Raw genomic sequence first — 24,738 nt, 5'->3', positions numbered from 1 at the left:
GTGAGCGTGGTCGGGAGCAGGTGGGCCGTCGTCGAGTGCGCACGTCGTGGCTCGTTGACTGGAGAACGTTTGCGAAAGCGTGAAACTTCGTCACTAGAGGACGGAGAGAAATGAAAAATCAATGAATCACCGTCAGGAATCGCCGAGGAGCGAAACCCTAGCAGAATATATATATTATAAAATCCAAGGGAAATTATCTTAAAGAGAAAATGGTACAAGTAGGTTGTATGAGTGGGTTCAAATAGACACCCAACCCACACGATACAACACACAAGAAGCCCAAGAAAGAGATGGTACATATAAGATCAATCGGGATGAAAGGTGTGTGTCATTACCCGAAGTAACCAAAGTATCATCCATTACATTTTTTAGCTCAAGTAGATCTTCTTTTTTCTTCTTCCTCCAAGAAGTGTAAACCTGTCATTCCTCATCAGAAGATTGTTGCTCATTCGGATGAGGAGGTAGAGTTATAGTAGAAGGATTGCCAACAATTGTACCCACAATAGGTTCTAGTATATGCAAAGTATGAGTGGTTGCCTCTACACCGGATACTTTCTGAAGATGGGAGCTGCAGGATTCTCCTAATTAGCAGTCCGAACACTATCCTTTATAGGTAAGGATCCTTCAATACTGTTTTCAATAGGTTTTGAAAGTGTGGGTTGCCTAGCAGAGCCATCCAACATCACATCAATTGCAGAAACAGTATTGTCAGAAAGGAGTCCACATGGGCAATTAAATCAGATACCAAATCCTGTACTGTGGTAGTGTCCATGGGAGTGGGGTTAGACTCATCCTTATTCACTTAAGCTTTAGATTTTAAATTAGGATGAAACTTATGGCATTTATCAAGGGTGTGCCCAAACATCTTATAATGAGAACGATAAGAAGCTTTGTGTTCCATGACGATTTGTTATCAATATCCATTATGAGTTGTGCCCAACCAGATTTCAGTAACATCATATAAAGTAATATCTCTTTTCATAAGTATTCTGGTTACAGAATGTCTAGTTAGATTGAAAATGGGTAGATCTAGCTTCATAGAGTCCCCAAGTATGACCCCAATGGAGTAAAGAACCTGATAAAGAAAAAAGTACAGCTTGAGACCAGGCAGACTAAACCATACCGGTACAGTAGGATATTCATGATTTGGGTCAAAATCAGGAGACCACTTGAGTAACTTCATTGACTTGTCTGCAATGTTAAGAGATTTTTTAGAGAAAATTCGAGTGTAATCTTCAGCCATGGTTAATTGAATCAACAAATGTCTCTCATCCATGAGTCTCACTTTCCACTTTTCACTTTTCTGTTAGTTTGAGATCATCAAAATTTTTGCTAATAACTTCCATAGGTGGGTGCCCCCGCTGAAATTTTTCAATAAGAGCGAACTTGAATTTCTCAATCCGGGTTGAAATTTCTAAGTCAGGGAAAATAAGTGTTGTTTTCTCACTTTTACTAGTCTTCTTAACAAAGAAGCAGTCACCTGTACCATCACGACAACCTTATAGCTGAAGTGGAAGACAACCGCCAACTCCACCTGAGATTTACCCACCACGTCGGCCAGGTTCAATCGAAGGAGGGAGCGCCATCAGAGCAGGGAAATCCACCTGCTAGCAAATCCCGAGATAATCGCGGCGAGGTGCAAAAGAATGTGAAGTTGTCGGCATCCCCCTGCTGCAAAGTCCCGATCGGAAGCAGGAGAGGCGAACGTGTGAAACCTTGCAGTCTAGCAAGGAGGTAAGACGAAATTGGAGGACGACACGCAATCCCTTCCCCTTCCCGATTTCCGTTGCACCGCAACCGACCTCGTAATAGAAATCACTGTGACACAAAGATTTGAGGAAGGAGACGACGAGCGAGCACTAAGAAACCAGCGGAAGACGAAACAATCAAAACAGGAGAGCGCGAACCGTTCATCGTCAAGCACGAAGAAGCCAACGAAGGAATTAGCACAGGGTTTCGCCCGAAATTAGCACAGGGTTTTGCCATCGGGCGAAATCCTAGCAGAGCAGCCCGCCGACGCCATATATCAGGTTTTTATCGATGGAAAAGAATCAAAGAAAGCATCATGATGGTCATCACACTACATGGCATCCTCATAAAAATCAATTCCTTTATCTTAAGTTGGTAAAGTATAACAAATCAAACAAGCTTCTTGCAGGTCTGGAAGGAAGTTTTAACTTTTTTGTTCCAGCTACTCTAAGGAAATTTTCACAGCTTGTCCACTGGGTCAAGTCAACCTATCCTTTTATCAAAGTTAATGTGAATTGTAACTATTATTCTGTGGTAGCTGGTGCTGGTGGGATTTTTCAGAAATCATGAGAGACTCCATTGCTTACATTCTCTGTTCCATGCTGTCATATTAGTGCTTCTTTTTCCGAAATGATTAATGTCTTATACTGTTTGCTCATTGCTAAGGAATTGAGGATTTGGAATCTGCTGATTGGAGTGGATTCCCTGACTAACTACCATTGCACTGGGGTGATATCTCGCTGCTGGCAGAATTTGATACTTTGGAGGAAAATTTTAAAGGTTATCCATGTTTTTAACATAAGATGGTACATATTTTCAAAGAAGAATACAAACCAGCTGATAACCTGGCTAGACTGGGTGCTTCTCAATTTGAGATTGTTGTTGGTCATGTGTCTAACAATGATCTAAAACTCCTTATACATGAAGATAAGCTCGGTTTTAACAAACATTAGAGTCTACTAGTAAACCTCTCTGTAAATTTTGTCTTATCTTAATAGATCGTCCCTTTGCTTAAAAAATACATATCATCTATCTATCTATCTGTCTATCACACACACACACACACGAATGTATGTATGTCTGTATGTATTACAAAAATGATGATATAAACATGAGATTTTTTTTCTAATTTTTCAATCTCAAATGACCATTTGCAAATAAATTTTAAAAGTGATTTTTTTAAAGATCTTTATCATATTTTTTCAATTTTATAATAATAATTGAATATATAAAAACTATAAGATTTCATATAAATTCCTAAGGGTATTTTATATTCGAATTGGAAATAATTTTAAAGTTTAATAAGAAAAACAACAAAGAGAAAAAAAACAGCTACTTATCATTAAAAATTTGGACTGATTCGACAAAGTTATTACTTGCAAATAGGCATAAGAAAATTGATCTTTCTCTCTACTTAATTATCATTTATTTCTTCGATGAGTTATTATGGTTATATGAAAATATTAGGACTTTATGCATTCTAATATCCTTATTAATTTTTGCAAGCAAAAAATTAAAGGTCTATGGAGTGAGTATTAAGGAAGTTTAAGGCTATTGTAGAAAAAAAAAGGTGTGGACTCTAGACCAAAATCATGAAATCTAATCAATAAGGATAATTCACTTCAAAAGAATTTCAGAAAATTTATGAAGCTGGTGGAATTAGCCCTGGTTTAGTGTTAACTAAGGGTCTGTTTGGGGCAGCTTGTGCGTTTCAGAATAAGCAGCTTATCCTGAAACGCGGCCCGCAGGTCAACCTCGAAAGTCGACCCGCGGCCTGCATTTAGTGTAAAAAACCCAAACGCGGTGGCAGCGTTTTCAAAAACGTGCAAACCAAACGGTTAGACGGCGTTTTCAAAAACACCGCCGCACTAATAAGCAAGGGTTCCTACTTTATAGACGAATGTGGGCAAAGAAGTAAGTTCATGAAACTAATATTAACATATGATCTTGAAATATAGGTGCTCTCACAAGTAAAGTTATGAAATTAGTAGATATTATGATTCATAGAAGGATAAATATTTTATGCATTCAAGAAACTAAATGGGTTGGAAATAAGGCTAAAGGGAGTGATAACTTAAGTTTCAAATTTTGGTATTCAGATAAGAGTAGCACTAAAATTGGTGTATGTGTAACTAGATAAGAGTTTAATAGATAATATTGTAAGAAATAATAAAATTAGAGATAGAATTATAATCATAAAGATTACTATTGATATTAAGATTTCTAATGTTATAAGTGTTTATACTCCTCAAGTAGGTTTAAATATAGGTTCAAAATGAAAATTTTTGAATGACTAGAATTATAAAAGACAATACCTCTTGAAGAAACAACTTTTATTGGAGGATTTAAATGGCCATGTTGGTAGAGTTGTAGGCGATTTAGAAGTATTCATGGTGGTTAAAATTTTGGAGTTATAAAAGAAGAAGGCAAAACGAATTATATTTTGTTATAGCTAATAATTTTGTTATTGTTAATACTATGTTTAAGAAAAGAGATTAGCGTACTATTACTTATAATAATGGATCTAATAAAATACAAATTGATTATTTTTTAATGATATAAAGAGATCGACAAGAATGTAAAAATTGTAAGATCATTCCAACTGAAAATTTAAGTAGTCAACATCGATTATTAGTTTTGGATTTTAAAATTAAGAATTGGAAAATAAAAAAAATAAAATGAAACTTTGTCACAGAATTAGATGGGGGCTCATAAAAGAAATAAAATTAATTTTATAAGTAAACTTCAAAATATTAAGATCTGGGATATTCATGAAGAGGTTAATTCTATATTACAAGTGACAAAGATGTATTTGGAGAATCGAAAAGAAAAAAATTTATAAATTAAAGTAGTTAGTAGTGGAATAATAATGTGCTAGAAAAGATAAAAAATAAGAAATTTTATTATAAAAATTGGTTTAAATATAAAAGCTTGAAGAACTGGAAAAAATATAAAGTAGTTCGTGAGGAGTCTAAAAATATGATTTGTGATGCTAAGAGTCCTGCTTTTAGTCATTTATAATTGATTGAATACTAAAGAAGGTGCAAGATATATGTCGAAACTAGGAACACAAAGAGAACATAAAACTAAAGATTTAATTCAATTTTCACACAAGTGACCTTAATTCCTTAAGTCCCACCAATGAAATTATCGCCTTATTTATTTGCATAGTTGTTCATGTCGCACAAGTAGTCTAGTTTGATTCATATCCTATAATTCAATGTGGTTTTCATAGTTCATGTCGTAGCTCGTTCGAGTCCTTACGGGTTCACAACATATTTTAACAGATCAATTGACCGGATTGAAAAGTAAACTATGTGTAGAAGAAAATCATCACAATTATAGAATCAAAACTATTTCATGAATTTTATCCACATCCCTACCCATCTACTACATCATCACAAGAAAACGCAAGAAAGTTTACTCAAAAAATATGGATAAAACCCAACAACAATGCATTGATACAAAGAGATTCAACATACAAAAGTGTTTCAAAAAATACAAACCCAAAACACAAATATACTTATCAATCTCCCTCAATTTCCTTTGAGAATGCTCCACTCAAGCCCTTGTTTTTCTCCAGCAAACTCTTCACCCAAGCACTCACAAACACAATAATTCACTCCCCTAGATTTGCTTTCACAAGCGTAGAACAAGCCTATGAACTCTCACGATAATGCAGGAAAATCTCTCCCAAGACTCTCTCTCTAACCTTAATGATGCTCTAGAGTTTTTCTTTCAGCCTCCTCCTGCAATCCTCTTCCCAAAGTCTTCTTAATAACTCCTTAAAACTGACTCGATTCGCCCAAGAACTGCCATGAATAGATGGCTCGAACTGCCCAAAACCGTGCAGAATAAGGTACCGACCCCTAGGCGTTGCTCTATTATGATGCCATGGCCTTGGCCTTTAGAACTTGGGCCACGACGTCTATTGGTTGGCGCCTAAGCGCCAGCCTCTCGGGTTGCACTTTGCTGGTCGAGCCACCTAGGTACCACACTGATCTAGCACTATGGCCTTGGCCTTCATAGTTGGGGCCATGGCGCCCTGTGGTTGGCGCCCTCGCGTCATTCTCTCGATTTTCCAAGCATGGCTGGCGCCTAGGCACCCAGCGCTTGGCGTCATGGCCTCAGCCTTCACAAACTGTTTTTTCTTTAGATTTTCTCATTTTTGCCCCATGCTCCTTCCAATTTGTTCCACTTCTCATGTTTGTTATACCTGCAATAAAAACATACAAATATCTTTCTTTACAGTACAATTTCATTCAAAAAGATGTGCAAAATATAAAAAAAAATCATGCAATCTTTTCTAATATCAGTTCGATAACCTGGACTCAAAATCCTATAATAAAAAAGCTCGTGTAAGGCCCCGGAGTATCAGTGCACATGGACTTAAGGCCGCATCAACTAACACAATATTCTAATCAAATCAATCCAAATTAATTTACTTTGACCTACTCAAAGCTTTCTTTCATCCTTTAGCTTCCAAACCACTCAAAATATCATCAAATATACAAAATCACATCAAAATACACTATCTTAATATTCAAAAGTAGTTTTATGATGTGGATCCTCCACCATAACAAATTCTAGATCCAACCCCAAGGGAGAGTTTTAACAATGACCATGACCAAAACCTTTAGTTAATCCTTTTCTCTAGACAACCTCATAACGATACATTGCAACTGTGACCTCAATATACATCTCAAAAGTCAAATCAATCTGGTCAAATCAATCTGGCAAGGTAAAAATGATAAATGATGAATGCAAGAATTTGTATATCAAAGCCAATTTACTTCAAACACCGTCAAAGCTGCCCGAATAACCTCCGTTAGTGAAATGAATGGAATATGCTCGTTCTGATTGTCAAAATTACTCAAGGGGTCCTTCATGACTGACAACAGCAAGTATATTAGAAATGATAAGTTGTCGATGCGACACATGATTTGTACTCGACACGACTTGACCGTCGATACACTCTGCAGCGGCATCAAAATAATTTTAAGTGCAGGGATATCACGCAAGTGTACGTGTCGTATCAGTAATAACGAATATTGAGTCTGAAATATCGATCCCACACGAAGTGCGGCATTTAGACTTGAGTGAAGTTATAACCTACTACGATCAGTCTTTCACTTGAAAGTGAAGTGGTTTTAAGTTGTGCTAACTAGTCCTACTAAATTACAAACTACTCTAGAAGGTTTACTCCTACAAAAATTCTACTAAATATATTTGAATTGGTGATAATCAAATTATAAATCTACTCCCATTATCGGGGAGTGACAAATAGGAGCAACTCTCTTATTTATCCTCTGGAGAGTGCATAAAGAATTTTAGTTAAACTAGTTTTGATTCTTTAAACCACAATTTGAACCCATCAAAAATTATTTTTCTATCTATTTACATCTCGCTATAGTATACTTTTGCTTCATACCCTATAATTCAACATGAATACTCTAATTGTTATTCCATATCTCTCCCGAGTCATTATGTATTATAACACATTTTAACTAATAATTTGACTAGAATGAAAAGTAAATGAAACTTTGAAGAATACTCTTCACATTAAAGATTGAAATCAATTTTAAAACATTCTTTAAAAGCATTCATTATTCCTACACAACCTACTTATTCACCACAAGAAAAAAGGTAAAAAGACTACTCACAAAGCATGGAGAAAACACCACAACACATCTTTGAAACAAAGCAAATCCAATTGAATTGTGTTTACAAACAAATTACAATACAAAAGAGAAAACAATACTTAGTTTTTTTCCCTTTATAAAGTGTTGGAATTTCCTCTCTAAAGGATCTCCCAATCCACACTACAGTGCTGAAAGTTTTCTCTCCAGTACAACTCACTAATCTCAGCAAACTCTCCAAGTAAAAGCAAATCTAACTTAGAATCTAACCCTAGACTTCACATGCACTTTCTTTGTTGGCTTCAAAAGTATTCACCTCTCAAAACCTATGCCTAGAAGCCCTTATATCATCTGCGTAACTCCCCAAATCGTGCAGAACTACCGAAAGCTGCTCAGACAGTTTCGGGCACCTAGGCGCCATTGGGCTAGCGCATATGTGCCAACCTCTCTGTCTGCAGGTTCGGATATGGACGCCTAGGTGCCCAACAAAGTGCCTTGGTAGGAGCTCCTAGGCGCCCAATGGCTGGCACCTAGGTGTCAGTCCCTTAGGTTTCTTTTTGCTCCATGTCACTTCCGCTTCACTCCATTTCTTCTCCACTTCGTTCCACTTCTACCTGTTATATCTGCAAGAAAAACATAAAATATTCTTTAAAGTGCAACTTCATCGATAAAACTATGCAAAATATAAAAGAAGTTAAACATGTTTTTCTGCACATCAAAATCTCCCAAACTTAAACATTATTTGCCCTCAAGTAATACTAGAATATTAAAACCTTTTTAATTTAATTTGAGAAAGTGGGTTTTATTAAAATTAACACAATTTTGCTTCAGAAAATTCATAGTGTAGTTTAGAAGAATTCTAATAAATAAGTCTAATCCTAGTGGATAAGAAAATCTTTCTAATAATATAAAAGACTGATTTCCTATTTACTTTTAAAAAACAATTATTATTTGTTAACTAAGGTACCTTAAATTGTATAAAAACAAAATTTAAGCTCTCCATTTAAAAAAACTTACTAGTACATCTTACAATATAGCTTCAACTTAAGAAAGACTTTAGTGAAACCAATTTTTTATTAGGCGTCTCAAGTTTCTCCCCACCCAATATTTTTCCTTTAATCACTTCTTTTCTTGCTTTAGGGTGTATATGTCAATCCTTAGCATAATTTTTAGGGGATTTACTATATCTATACAAGTCTTTAATTTAATAGTTTTGAATTTCACTATTATTTACTTGTGTAAGGCGAAGAGGGGGAGGGGAGTGAGTATCGTGTGGTTGTTTAAAGGTGTGAGAGAGAGCATTTGGTGTGTGTGTGCATCTCTCTTAGAGTGAAATTGTAAAGAGAAATGAAAAATCATCAAATGAAGTTCAGAGGATTTACTTGGGGAGAAGTTTAAGATAAGTATTTTATTTTTTGTTTGAATTTTGTTTATTGTGTAAACCTGAATTTTAATATAAATCATGTTTTTTTGTGATATCCCCGTGAGATCTGAATAGTTTTTTTTATCTTTCTCTTTGCAATAAGAATTAATCTTGTGTGGATTAGAATAGTTTATGACTTCTCTTATTACATATTTGTGATCATTCATTACTTCGTACTTAACTTACATATTAAATATGGCTAATAGGTATGTAAAAACTTGTTGTCAAGCCATAGTGACCTGGGAGGGTTATGTATTCCTCAACTAATAAAAATTACATTAATCTGATGAGTGATAAGATAGTCTGTTAGTTAGTGCAAATAGACAGGGAGATAAGTTTTGATGAGTGTAAATTGATGATTCTATGGTGACATGCTAGAACATTAACCAATTTGATCTAGAGTTTGGAACTTAATGATTGATTAGTCTTAAAGAGAGGGCACGATGGGTAATCTAGGGTGAGAGGCTAGAACCTACCAGCATAAACTTAGATTTAGGAACTTAACTCTAGGTTAGTCAATGTTCTTTATGCACTCAGAAGAATGTAAAGAATAGGATTGCTCCTATTTGTCACAAAACTTCATTTAAACCTTTAAACATTTGATTCCTACACTGATTATGATCTCATTGCAAGGGAAAAGACTTTTACATAATTTGAACTATTTTCCAATTAATTAGTCTAGAAACACTTAGTATTTTCTTTAAGCTTTGAAATAGGGTTTGAAGCAATTAGTTATTTCTTTTCACACACAAACTTACGACCTTATTTTCTATATAATTGTTTGAAGTTTAAGTAAAATTTTACTAGATTCATAAAAGAGTTTCTATCTTCCCCGTGGATCGATACTTGGGGCTTAAAAAAAAGTCTTATATTACTAAAAACGATACGTGCACTTGCGTAGTATCCCTATTGTGTAAAATTAAATTATGGAAAGAAATGGAGAATTATTTGACATATAACATTCAATTAAGAATTAAACATTGCACCACCGCTGCTGCATCAAGTTTTTGGTGTCGTCTTTTGAGATTGAAATTGAAGTAATTACACACTAAGCACGCACACATTCTGTCTGGGATCAAAGGGTCTATTTTCAAAATTAAACTTCAAAATGTATTTGAAATTTAATTAATATAATTCTCGAACCAAATTCTTTGTATGTGTGGCAGAGTCGATAAGGTTCACAATATTCAAATACATCGATGATGACCGAGTTGATAGAAAATTTTAACCAAGGGTGGGGGTTACTTTTAAAATTAAATTTCAAAATATATTTAAAATTTCAAATTATAATTCCCAAACCTAATCATTTGTATGCGGGGCAGAGTCAACAAGATCCACAATATTCAGATTCCTCGATGATGGGCACCCTTGAACATCTTAATTGAAGGGGTCCATTTATAAAATTTAAAATTTTAAAATCAAGACATCTATAAAATAATCAAATAAAATTCTATCACTCAACGCTTAAAGAAAAATTTATCTATCTTCAGTAACTGTTTGTCAAGGTGGATAAATTTAGTATTAACTCAAACTCACAAAAAGTTAATGTCCTTTCAAGTATATTACTAAATTCATACTCAAAATAATTTGTGCTAGTAAAGACGTGGCTCTAGTCTTCTGTCCACGTGATTTTCTAGTAAGCTCCACAAAACAAACTATTACGATCAAAGCTCTTTGACTAGATGATTTGGCCAATAAGCTCCATGATCACAGCTGAAGCCTAGATGTTCCCTAATAGTCACTTGGACTTGTGAATTATATGATATACTTGATAAGGCACAAAATCCTTTATAAGCGAAGGTCAACTTAGATTAGCCCCCTTAAACAAACAATCACCCCAAGTCTACAAGATTCCCTTAGATGGAATAACCCATGGTTGTTGATAAAATTCTTCTATCCAGTTAAGTCGATTATCAGCTCTGACTAAGTAGACTAGAGACCAAGACAACTCGAGATGATGGAAATCATGGGATCTTGATCAGGTTCATTGTCATTTCCTCCACCAACCGATCTAAGCTAATGGTGATAATTTCATATTTTTAAATTTAATGCTACTATATGCTAAGTTTGAAAACAAAGTGTTGAATGACTATTCATAATCAAAAGTGCTCCCATTGTCGGGAAAATATTTAGCGTTTAATGACTAGCCATTATCAAAGTTTCTCCCATTATCAGAAGGGATAATTCACCTTGAAAATTTAAGAAATCCCAAACCATAGAACTTGAAATTCTCGCAAAATGAGGATAAAATCATTAGTTGGTGTCTTATCTACTATATCATCTTCCTTCTAAAAATTTGACGCGGAACCACATGGTAAACTCACCATATTTCTCTTTTTTAACCCTTTTCGAGGAAGGCCGAGGGGTTCAAATTTTCGGAGCCCACACCAACCTTCAAATTTTCGGAGCCCACACACCAACCACTCAAGAGTATCTCCCACATTTTTCATCTGACACCACAATAGACGAAAGCCTTAAATCAAAATTCCTAAAGCTAACTGAACATCTAACCAATGAGAAATCCCAATCCATAAAACTTAAAGTTCTCGCAAAATGAAGATAAAATCATTGGTTGGTGTTTTATCTACTATATCATCTTTCTTCTAAAATTTGATGCGGAACCTCATGGTAAACTCACCATATTTCTCATTTTTTTAATTCTTTTCGAGGGAGGCCGGGGTTTCAAATTTTCGGAGCCCACACCAACCACTCAAGAGTATCTCCCACATTTTTCATCTACCAAGCCTTAAATCACAATTCCTAAAGCTAATTGAACATCTAACCAATCTACAATTCACCTTTGGTTCATACTCCTTAAAGAAACAAGTGATAATCAAGTTGACAAATCAATTGAGATCGAGTGCTTCATGTAATTCTTACATCCTATATATCTTGGCCTATCAAAATAGCGTTCAAGGCCAAGTGAATTTCAAGATGACTCAATGCACCGAATTATCTTGCAAGTTCTCTTATTGGTTTGTAGAATTTGCAAGTTCTCTTGAAAGTTCTCTTATTGATGTGAAAAACTCTAATATTATATATTACATTCAGTTCAATTTTGGATTATAAAAAAAAATAAATTGGTATTAAAATAGTAATGGGCTAACCCTCACGAATATGATTAAGCTTCTAGTATCACAATAAGTTTACTTATTAATATATCTAGCACAAATTCCCTGCTTGAATTCAAACTCCCTAAAACATCTAACATAATATGCTTGTTTATATAATAACTTTAGTCGTTTCTAAGTGATCTCTCAAGACATATTAAAACTTATTATTTTATTAAAGTAAAAAATGCACCCAATTATCTTGCAAGTTCTCTTATTGGTTTGTAGAATTTGAATGCCCATACATGATTGATTTCTATAAAAACATCACATAAATAATTTTTGTGTTTATAATAACCACTGCCTTCCAAACAAAATGATAAAATATACAATTCATGGCTATATCACACCAACAAGACACTAATACTCTTCCCAAAACCCACAAGGATGCTCAACAACCCACACGCAGGTACAAGAAAAAGACCAGCCACTATACATTCAAGTCATACATAATGCAAATTAGGCAAGTCTAGCAAGGTCATGCCCTTAAAGTACGTTGCACATTAGAACAGTTGTCACATGTCGGTGGAATACACCATATATGTTGAATGTCTAGTGTCAAGTTGTCAACATTTAACAAAGGTTTGGGCATCCATGTAAAACTCTACAGATCAAGCTATCAACTGGGTGTTAAAGAGTTTGCAAATCAGCCAAACTCTAAAGGATTTAAATGTTTATCATTCAAACTGAGGTCAAGTATAATTTTCACACCACTTTGATGGGAGCCCAAAAAAAAACAAAAAAAATAATAATAATAAATGAATCAAAAGTTTCTAGTTGATATGAGGGCATTGTATTTGAGCAACAATGGTGATTCTTTGCATTTAAAGATAATACTGTTGGAAAGTAGTATCTAATGATATTGGTTGGGCCACTGGCCTCAATAAGCAATGCCGGGGAGCTGCTAATGAATGTACCTCGTGAGGGTCTTGTTGCCATAAAATCCTCCATGATCCAATTCCTAAGAGAACAGACATGTTGGCCTTAATAAATGTGTGAATATCACAATTAACATATTCAATCTTGTTCCGCCATTATAGAATACATACACCAATCAGTCCTTAGGATTCATGAAAATTTCATTTAATGATCAAGTAAATCTTGAGGCAACCTATCACACAATAATTACTAGCATGAACCTAACCTAAGTTTGTTGGTTTGAATTGATCGAGCTTAAGCTCAATCATTTTAAATAAAACATCATTCGGTTCACTTACATGAGGCTCTACCTATGATGGGGAGATTCAATCGTTTCATCAATTGCAAGGGGAGATCACATCGATGGAATTGGCTACATAATAAGGATTTCAACAAACAAAAGGGAGACCCTTCATTCTTTTCAAAAAAGGGATCGAAATTATGGGCTCACTAAATCAATTTGATGTTTTGTATTCTCTGCGAGAAGAACTTGCATGGAATACAATGCCCCTGCAATAATTGTTCCATTCCTACAAAGTTCTTAGATTTGGCCATGGTAGTCACCAAATAAGATAAGTGCTTGTATCCTACCTTCTTTGAACCAAAGGACACAGCTGAAAGAGCATGAAGTTACCAAAGAAATAGCAATGTCATGTGCCATCAAACTTTGGATCAAAATATAATCAGGAACAAAAGACCTCCCTTAGTAGCATTTCTAGGTCATGAGAGAGAACCCAGTAAAGCCTCCAATTTGATATGAATGTCGCTATGTGGAGAGACAGGAGGTCATTTAAAGTAGGCACCACATTTCTAGAGTAGGAAAATTCAAGCTGAATAACAAACAACCACTAGCATTGGAAACTTCGGGCCATTAGTGCCCATCAACTAGAACAAAGTGGTTGAGGAAGTGACAACATTACCAAAGATCAACACAAGCTTGCAATCCACACTAACTCTTAGCCGAAGCGCCAGCAATTATGATTAGGGCTATCATGAATTTTAAAATGATAAACTAGATAAAGCCCATGCATGTAAGACTAATTCGTGCTTAGCTAAGAAAATCAAAGATAAGATATTTTTGGAATCAATTTGTTTAGAAACATGCTATGTGGCCCTTCATTGGTTAACCTTATGTCGAATCAAATAAGTGCTTTAATAACCCCACCATTCTTGGGACACTTCCACAAAAATCAAAATATTTACATCTCATTTTGTATTATAGTCATGGCAACTATAATTTATATATGTTTCATTCACATTAGTGTATAATTAACTAAAAAATTGGACAAGCTTGGTCACTTGTCATATGATAAAGGTGAGCCAAAAGGAGGTGCCAATAGAGGAATTAAGGAGCCATTTTCACGATTATTTGTGAAGAAATACCAGAGGTCTTTTTCTTACTGATGCAAAGAGGGGTATAAATACCCATTAAAGGATTTACTGGTAAGGAAAGCAATAAAAGCATGATACAGTAGACAAGGAAATGAATAATAACAAATATAAGAGAGCTAATCTACCTAATTAATGAGAAAATAAATAGTGATTCCTAAGATCACTCATACAATTCATAACCCTCTAAATATAAAGTATAACAAATATGGAATGTAATCCTAATCATTTTCAAAATCTTTCAACACTCCCCCTCAAGTTGGCATGACGATGTCACTCATGGCAAGCTTGTTAACTAGATTCTCGTGTTGCAATTTGGAAAGACTTTTTATTAGCATATTTGTTGTTTGGCTAGCAGTGGATATGTAGGACATACATATCACAACACTATCAATCTTCTCCTTGATGAAATGTTTGTCAACCGCTACATGTTTTGTTCTATCATGTAGAACTAGATTATGAGCTATAGAGATTGCATCCTTGTTGTCACAGTAAACTTTAATAGGTGATGGTATAGGAATCTTAAACTCTTTCAGGAGTCTTTTTATCTATAATATTTCACAGAGTTCATGTGCCACCGAGCGAAATTCTGCTTCAGCACTACTCCTTGCCACCACACTTTGTTTTTTACTTTTCCAAATAACCAGATTTCTGCCTACAAAAGTACAATAACCTGATGTGGATCTTCTATCATTTATGTCTCCTGCCCAATCTGCATATGTGTAGGCCTCTATTAGAAGATGTTTTCCCTTTTTGAACAAAAGTCCTTTTCCAGGAGTTATTGTGAAGTATCTCAAAATTTTGAATGCAGCTTCGAAGTGAGTAGGTCCTGGTGAATGCATGAATTAACTCACAACACTCACTGCAAAGGCTATGTTAGGTCGAGGGTGAGCCAAATAGATTAGTCGCCCTACCAATCTTTAATAGCGTGCTTTGTCCGTTACCTCATTAGCTGTTGCTAATTTCAACTTTATATTAGGTTCAATTGATGTATTTGTTGTCTTGCAACATGTCATTCCTGTTTCTTTGAGTAAATCAAGGACATGCTTGTGTTGATTGACAAAAATTTCCTCTTTAGATCTTGCAAACTCCATTCCGAGAAAATATTTCAGCTTTACCAAGTCCTTAATATCAAATTCGACTTCAAGTTTCGTCTTCAAGTTGCTAATCTCCAGAGGATCATCCCCTGTCATGATTATGTCATCTACATATACAATCACAATGACTACTTTACCATTGCTGGAATGTTTGAAAAAGAGAGTGTAATCAGCTTGGCTTTGAGAGAATTAATATCGCTTGATAACATCACCAAAATGCTCAAACCAAACTCTAGGAGACTCCTTTAACCCATACTGAGATTTTTATAATTTGCACACTTTACCTTTTCCAAATTATTCTTCAAATCCGAGTGGAAGGTCCATATATACTTCTCGCAATTCTCCATTTAAAAACACATTCTTAAAACCCATTCTTTACATCAAATTGATGAAGTGGTCAGTTGAAGTTAACTGCAAGAGAAATAGATACTCTAATAGAGTTAATTTTAGCAACAGGAGCAAACGTCTCTTGGTAATCCATACCATGAGTTTGAGAAAATTCTTTTGCTACTATTCTAGCTTTGTATGTCTCCACTCTTCCATCAGCTTTAAACTTCACTGTGAACTGAACACCCATTTGCATTGCACCCAACCGTCTTTTTGTCTTTAGGTAGATCAATGACTGTCCAAGTGTTATTTCTTTTAAGAGCATTTATTTCTTCCATCACAGCTAATCTCCAACTCGGTTCACCTAATGCTTCTTGAACAGTTCTTGGAACATGCATATTAGAAACAAATGCTCTATGATTTTTTGATAGTTTTTCATATGACAACTATTGTGTGATAGGATGTTTCGTGCCTGTTCGGATTCCTTTCTGAAAGCAATTGGAAGATCAAGATCAGAATGAGTGGAAGTAGAAGCAAGTTTACTCTGAGTTGTAGGGTCATTATTCGGCAAAGGTGATTGAACATCTGCTAAAAGAATAAATGGGGTTATAGTAACTTTATGGAATTTCTTCCCAGTATAAACCTGCAACTCATGCTGTGCAGCTCATGTTGAGGATTATGATCCGTTGGAAGTACTTTTCCCGCTGTCTTTGATAAGGTATCATCTGGCAAAATAGGAATAGTAGTGATGATCCTAGTTTCTATATCAGAATTAGTTAAAACAATGGGTAAAATTTCCCAAAAATTATTTTCTTCAACTAAGTTCTCCCCCTAAAGAAAATTATTTTGAAAAAAAAAAGTGATCATCGACAAACTTGACATCCATGCTCTAAAAAAATTTATTTGTCACAGGATTAAAGCACTTTTACCCACGTTTATTGGAAGCATACCCAATAAAAACACATTTTTCAGCTTTAAGATCAAGTTTTGAGTGAAACACGTTCGAGAAATGCACATAGCAAACACATTCAAAAACCTTTAAAGGGAGATCAGCGGTTATCATAGATGTGGAAAAATAATTTTTCAAGACTTGTAAAGGTTGTAAAGGTTTTTTCAAGACTTGTAAAGGTGTTTTAAATTTCAGAACTCGAGATGGCATTCTGTTTATTAAATAACATGAGGTAATGAGTGACTTACCCCAAAGATATTTAGGAATATTCATGGAAAACATAAGTGTCTAAGTAACTTCAAGTAAATGTCTATTTTTTATTTCAGCAATACCATTTTGTTATGGTGTGTCACGACAAGTGGATTGATGCAGAATACCTTTTTCCAAAATAAATGTTCTCAAATATTTTTTGAAATATTCAATCTCATTATCCATTCTTAGAATGTCAATTTTTGTTTGAAATTGATTTTCAATCATGTGAAAAAAATCTTTAAATCGTTGGTCAACTTCAGATTTCTTTTCCAATAAATAAACTTGTGTGATCATCAATAAATGTTACAAACCATTTTTTTTTCCAGACAATGCATTTAACTTTGGATGGGTCCCAGACATCACTATGCAACAAATAAAATGGTTTTGAAGCAGAATATGATTTTATTGGAAATGAAACATGACTTTTAGATAAATTACACGCTTCACAATGAAGTTTTGAACAATCAATACTTTTAAATAGTTTAGGAAATAAAGATTTGAGATAAGGAAAGCTATGATGTACTAATCTTTTATGTCATAACGTAACTTGATCATAGTCAAAGCTTAAACTTGTACTACCTAATCTATGAGCTGTTTTATTCGCACAATCAGTTCCATCATAGTACTACAGCCAATTTATTTCTCTAGCAATTCCAATCATCTTCCCTGAGTTTTGGCCCTAAAAAACACAATTGGAAGGAGAAAAAGAATAAAATAATCAGAATCTTTAGACAATTTACTAACGAAAAGAAGATTACATGTAATTTTTGGAACATGTCAAAAAGATTTTTTCTGAAATTTTAATATTTATTTTTCCTACAATAGATGAAAAACTAGGATCAGCTATTCTTATTTTTTGGGAATCAGAACATGAATAATATGAATCAAATAATTGAGAACATGCCATATGATCAGATGCTCCTGAATCAATGATCAAGGAGTGATACTTTCTAGAACATATAAAGCCAAAGGATTACTACTTGTTTGTGCTATAGAACCGATAGGAGCATTGGATGATGAGAAAGATTTCAACAGTTTAAGAAGATGACTTAATTGTTCTTTACTAATTTGGGATGACTCAACCTCATTTGTTGTAGGTCTGCTATGTTCACCAGATTTTTTCCTTACCATTAGATGGTTTACCATACAACTTCCAGCATTTTTCGGAAGTATGGCGTGGCTTTTCACAGTAATCACATTACAGGTTATTTTTGTCTTCTACACATTGTTTGTGAGAAGTTTTTCTGCTTACTTGAGCTTCAAGAATAGCCAGCGCTGATCCTTCCATGGTCACGGTTGAACCTACAGTCTTCTTCCCCAACATCATGTCTCCGACTCTCTTTTCTCCTTACCTCTGCAAAAACTTCACCAATTGGAGGCAGAGATTTCTTCCAATTATTCGGCCACAGATCTCATCATATTCAACATTTAAACCTGCAAGAAATTCGAAGAATCAACCAGTATCCACTATCTTCTTGTACTGATTGCAGTCATCGTTTGATTTTCACTCATGATCGTTGAATAAGTTCAATTCCTATCAAATCCTCTTAAGAGAATTGAAATATTTTGTCACAGAATTCTCACCTTGGCAAATTTCCCCAAATCGTAAAGTAAACTCGTAAACTTTGGATTGATTTCCAAGATCAGAGTACATTTCTGAAACATTGTCCCATAATTCCTTGGTTGTAGAGTAACACAGATAATTTACACTTATCTCTTCAGTCAAGGAATTGACCAACCATTTCATTACCATTGAGTTTTCCGCATCCCAAATGGCATAAATTATGTCATTCACGCCAGACAGCTTAGTATCACCTGTGATATAACCAATCTTCCCTCTTCCTCGGAGATACAAGGGAACAGATTATGATCATCGAAGAAAATTATCACTATTTAGTCGGATTGCAGTCTGAACGGGATGGTTTTCGATGTTTTTCTCTGAGGTTCAGAATGAGATAGCTGAAGAGGTTGGCTTGTCTTAGACGTTACTTCAGACATTTTAGAGATGAAGAATGGAGCGTGCAACAGGATCCCGAGATTCGCCCGCCGAAGCAAAAGATTACCGTCTTCGCCGTCGAAAGGACTTCGAGATGCGGAATAGCTTCATCAACCACGCGCGCAATCTTTGTCAGCGAGATGTGATCCTCTTGTTGCCTTCCCAGCGAGCTCTAGTCGCAGTTGCTTCGTGACGACGAAGCAAAAGAAAGGAAAGGCGGAGTTCCAGGTCTCTACGCCGATCACGATCCCGACTACTAGTTATATCAATCGCCGCCACAAGCTCTAGGGTTTAGCGATCATGCTCAGAGGAAGGCGCCGCTGCGGATCAGACGCTATTGTAGCCGCCGCAAGCTCTAGGGTTTAGCGATCTTGCTCAGAGGAAGACATCCCTGCAGATCAGACACTGATACCATGAAGAAATATAAGATGGCTTTTTTCTTAGTGATGTAAAGAGGGGTATAAATACCCATTACAGGATTTACTGGTAAAGAAAACAATAAAAACAGGATACAGTAGACAAGGAAAGACAAGACAGTAGACAAGGAAATGAATAATAACAAATATAAGAGACAGCTAATCTCCCTAATTAAGGAGAAAATAAATAGTGATTTCTAAGTCATTCATACAATTCATAACCCTCTAAATATATAGTATAACAAATATGGAATATAATCCTAATTATTTTCGAGATCTTTCAACAATTTGTTACTTCACTTTAATGTTTTATGCAATCAACATGCCATAGTAAAAGTGAACAATCTTCCAACATTCTCCAAATGAGAATATTTCTAGAATATAGAGCAAGAAAGAATGAGATTATGATCTTCAATTAGTACGAGTCTACTAACAAGAACAACATCAGCATAAAGCTTATTTCACCAAGTGGAGCCTCAGTGAGAATCTTCTCCATTAAGTATTTTTTTAATGAAGTCTATGTTGAGTCGAAACCTCTTCAACCAAATGCGTGATAAAATTTTTAAGTAAAATCATTATGAAAGCATGATTAGATCAAACCCTATTCAACCAAGGAAAATGGAACCTGCGATTGGTTATCATTATAAAAGTATGGCTAGGACCATCCTATCCAATCGCATCTCAATGGGATCTTAAACACATCTAATTCTTCCATGAGTCATACCAAGTGAATTCTTGTGATAGGAAACAATAAGCCTTCACAAAATTAATAAAAATCAAAAGGAATCCTCTCTCAACGATTTACCGTTTTCATTAATTATCTTGAGCAAATTGCTTAAATAGTGGATTTTCTTGGCATGAAAAAATTGATTGAGACAAACATAAGTTTTTAACATAATTTCATTGTGTGACTCATAACTTTGGCTCTACTAAAATAACATAATCTCAAAAATCTCCTTTATTATTAAAATTTGACATAAGAAATTGTTTATTCACAAATCATTCTACATCTTCCTAATCTTCAATATTTCAATGGATTTTTATTCAACAAACAAAAAAACACTCTACATATATATCTACATCTCAACTCCCAAGTCATCTAGAACAAAAATTTTACTTATTTATTATCCTTAGAACGAAACCCACTGCATTTTTTTTTATCAATCTTTAGTATAGCAATGCTTTATGGAACAGAATGTTAGCCTATAAAAGAAAAGAATAAAACTAAGTGTTACTGAGATGAGAATGCTTAGGTAGATTAGTGGCTTTACACTTATGGATAAACTACGAAAGAAATATATCCATGAAGGGGTTGGCGTAGCTCCTGTAGCAGACAAGAATAAAAAGTCGTCTTAAATGATTTGGTAACATTAAACGTTGACCATCTGATGATCCAGTTAGGACAGTAGAACTTTTAGATTCAACTTGTTTTAAGAAAAGTTGAGGTGGACATAAAAAGATTTGGGTATGTTGAATAAAAAATGATCTTAATTTATTATAATTAAATGAAAATATGAAAATATGACACTCAATAAGACATAGTGGAGAAAAAGGGATCATGTAGCCGACCACACTTAGTGGGATAAAGGCTTGTTGTTGTTTTGTTGTAATTTTTGTTTTGTTGCAATCTCTACATCATAATTATTTCATCCGCTCATCGAATGATTTTCATCTTTAATTCTAATTTAATAAATTTTTTGTATGAAGTTTTCATCTTTAACTAAAGTGACAATGTCTTCATTGCAATGCACACAACTTGATTAAAGCTTATAAATTGCTTATCCTTTGCATAAATCTATTTTATATCTCTCTCTCCTTAGTACCAACATTCCTATTTTACCCATTTCACTCTTTCAATTACCTTATAATCCAACATGAAGCATTAACCACAAGAATAATGTCCTCACTACTAATTAACCTTTTAGCATCCATCCTATAATTAACCCTCATCACCTCAATAATTAACTTTTAACTCTCTCTACACCATTATCCCAACCCCATACCTCTTATTAACCTTTTCGACATAGACTTATAATGTTCCCGAAATCATTGAATATTCCTTTCTCCATTTATATTCTTGCAAACAATGAATACTTGTTCTGCTAACTATTGCGCCCACCAAGTCTCTAATATTCACGTTTAAGGTTGACAGATTCCATATAATAGTGAATCTAATTTTAGTTTTAAACTTAATCAAATCTACCCAGCTTTTCAACACAATTGGCGTATGTTGTGGTCTTGTAGGTGATGTCTTAGCCAACCTTTACCTACTTTTCACACCAAATGGATAGAAACATTGTGCGCTGCTTGTAGATCCTAGTCAAACTTCGCATATTTCACCACAATGAAGTTGAGATGGGTTGTGTAACATACAAGCTATGCCCTAGTAAACCTTTACCTACATTTTATTGTTTTTGGCATAAGCTTTATGATTAGAGACAGGCTTAATAATAACTATCAACCTCTTCAAGTTGACTTAACATTAACCCTTAAACTTTCCATTTGAGTGTTAACATACAAAGATGGTTTTGGGCTGATTTTTTAATGGATAAAAATCTATCTTTATATTTTAATAATCCTAAGTCCGGTGTAAAGCCCATATACGGGCCATGAATTCTATAATGAGCTATAAAACATATTACCCACCATACAAGAAGGTTAACAGATCATACTGCCAAAGCTAGAGCATAAACATGTGACATTTATTATGGGAACCTAGGAGCATGCTATCGAAGCTAGCAGTCCTTGGTTCTAAGGCAATACTACAATTGCGAAACAAAAATTAAATAGTGGTTCAAAAAAATTAGATCCAATTTAAAACAATGAATTTGGCTCTAAATTAACAGTATCAAAGCACTCTCATAAATCAAATGTATTAGAAAACAATAGTAAATTATTCAAAAATTAGCTAATGCACAACAGTTTATATGGTACTTTCATTATATCAAAACATCTTCATAGGACTTTGACTAAACCAACCAATATTCATGTATAGCTTTATATATACAACAAATAAAAGCAATAATGCCGTACCTTCCCAAGAATGAAAACATAACAAAAAAAGGTATGCCGGCAGAATTTACATAACCAATTTGTTACTTAAAAAGGTTGTTTGAGATTATTTATATTTTATGTATTTTTACTTCATTTCTTTTTTTTTTTTTTTTTTTGGTATTTTTACGGTTGTTTGTGGGAATGTCACCATCTAGGACGTCAAACTGTCCATCCCCAATGATCTCAGATCCCCACCCAATATTATGAGAACCCCAATGTCCGTGGTTGTTGGCCTCAACAATAATATTATCTAAGCAACTTGAATGAGAAATAAAAAAAAAAAACGTTGAATTTGGGTAATGAAACAATACCTGAGTTAGCACATAATCAGCTTGTTGTTTAGCATAGTACCGTTCTGAGGGATGAAGATTACCAATGACAGGTATAAGTTCATCTTCAGTAAGAAACCTATAGAGGAAAATAACAATAAGACCATAAATTTTCTGTTTTTCATTGTCAAAAATAGCCGCAAGCATACCCATCGTTATCCTTGTCAAGTTCTTTGAATAATTTATTAGATTGTGCTCCATCTGATGTATCTGAGTGATTGTAAACTTCTTCAATATTACGCAAAGAGTCAAATAGTCCATTAAAATATTCTTGGAAACTAAGTTTCCCATCTCTGTCTTTGTCCCTTTCCCTAACATGTTGAATAATAAAATGAAAATAAGAAACCTGTTATACAGAATAAAATGAATTATCAAAAACTGTTGGGTCATGGATTATGAGAGAAAGTGCTTATGAAACAGAGCTACATAAAAAGCTGAGGATCATAGCATTTGGATCTACAATGAGATTTGCTCCCTGCATCATTGGGATTATCACCGCCATTTATCTAACAACAGTGCAGATGTCAAAATCTCCAGGGGCTTCAATGCACGTGTCATGTTTTTCCCTACGTGCCAGATTTGTACAAGCATGTTCCCCCAGAAGTGCTTCAAAATAATGAGACACCAAATAGAATATAGGAAATGCTAGACTACTCTGGGTTGAGCGCAATGCAACAGATGCAGAATATTAAATTTCTTTTCAGTTGAATTGTCATAAACCTAAATGAAAACAGTCAAGATATCAGCAATGCATTAAGAGATTAGCAACACATGCTTCATTCATCTAACTTTGCCAAATTACACAGGAAAATTTTACTTCCTGTTTTCAATATGCCCCATCTCCAGTCTTAAACAAAATATGTAAAAAAAAGGCAAAATTTTATAAAGCATTATGACTTCGTCAAGTTCAAAAACATTATAATTTTAATAAGTATCAAAACCTGTAAGAACATCATCGTCTTGATTGTCCATGTCATGGTTATTTGGGACTAGCTAAATAAACTCATAATCTTCATTCATAACGAGTGTTGCTTTGCTAACTCTGTTTTGAGCAACACAACTGTTAGCCATTTCATCTTATAAGTAAAATCCCTTATTTACTTTTTAAATTTTAAACATAAATTTTATCCTACAATCTTCTGTCCTCGTTTGCATGTGATTGAACCATCTAAGTATGTTTTTCCAGTAACTTACATTCAATAGAAGTTAATCCCATCATTTTTATAAATAATCATCTCTCAATATATCCTTATTTACTAAACATTGATCTTAATACTCTCATTTATGTCATAACAAGGTTAGCTATCAACGACATCTACATTGTTCAACACTTGAAGAATATAACATAATAGTCCTAATTATAGTTTTATCAAATTGCCTTTAAACTTTTATAATTTTCTCTTACTACATCGTACACCTAAAGCAGTTCATCCCTTTTAGGCAGTTAGCCTTGACTTTGGAAGTCATATCCCCATCAATATGCCTAATTTCCTCTATAAGAAATCCAAAATATTTAAATATATCGCAATTAGATATCACTTGATCTTGCAATAATATTAATGACCATTTTAAAAATATCACACCTATTAAAATTAATATTTTATACTCAGCCTCTAGATGGTGGCTATGAAACAGTGTAATTTACTTCAAAGTGAAAATACTTGGCCCACAAACACCACAAAATGATATTACTCACAACCAAGGTTCTCATCTTTCTTGATCGCGTCCTAACTAAACCATCCTAACCATTCCCATGAAAACCATAAATTTATATTAATTGCTGCCCACTTTGGAGCAGAAGTTCTTCAAGCATGGTTCTATAATTGATAAAGCATATTCAATCATGTCAAGTTAATCCAAACAAAAAACATTTCAAATACCTTAATGACAACATACAAATGAAGCTCTAAATTGAATAGTTATCACATAATTTAAAAACATAAATCTTGAGGAATGAAAAAAAAAGTATGAGGCTAGCAAGGAGAAAGAAGACTATCATGCAGTTGGAAGAGATCATATGGTTTAGAGGAAAATAAAACAATTGAACCCCATTTATATTTTTTTTTCTTTTTTCTTTTTAAATGGAGCCT

At 34.3% G+C, this 24,738-nt stretch overlaps 1 protein-coding gene across 2 annotated transcripts in view; it reads right to left on the bottom strand.

Annotated features, from left to right (window-relative positions):
- LOC110036331 (calumenin-B) overlaps window positions 1–24,738 on the bottom strand; it is a 55,295-nt gene that overhangs the window by 21,413 nt on the left and 9,144 nt on the right. For both annotated transcript variants that reach the window (XM_020740748.1, XM_020740749.1), the window contains exons 4-5: window positions 22,798–22,959; window positions 22,631–22,727 (exon numbers count right to left, since the gene is read on the bottom strand). In XM_020740748.1, the coding sequence (XP_020596407.1) occupies window positions 22,631–22,727; window positions 22,798–22,959 (259 nt within the window). The remainder of the gene's footprint in view (window positions 1–22,630; window positions 22,728–22,797; window positions 22,960–24,738) is intronic.

This window comes from Phalaenopsis equestris, unplaced genomic scaffold, assembly GCF_001263595.1.
Source record: "Phalaenopsis equestris unplaced genomic scaffold, ASM126359v1 Scaffold205226, whole genome shotgun sequence".
Taxonomy (NCBI): Eukaryota; Viridiplantae; Streptophyta; class Magnoliopsida; order Asparagales; family Orchidaceae; genus Phalaenopsis; species Phalaenopsis equestris.
This window is presented reverse-complemented; position numbering and strand designations above follow the sequence as displayed.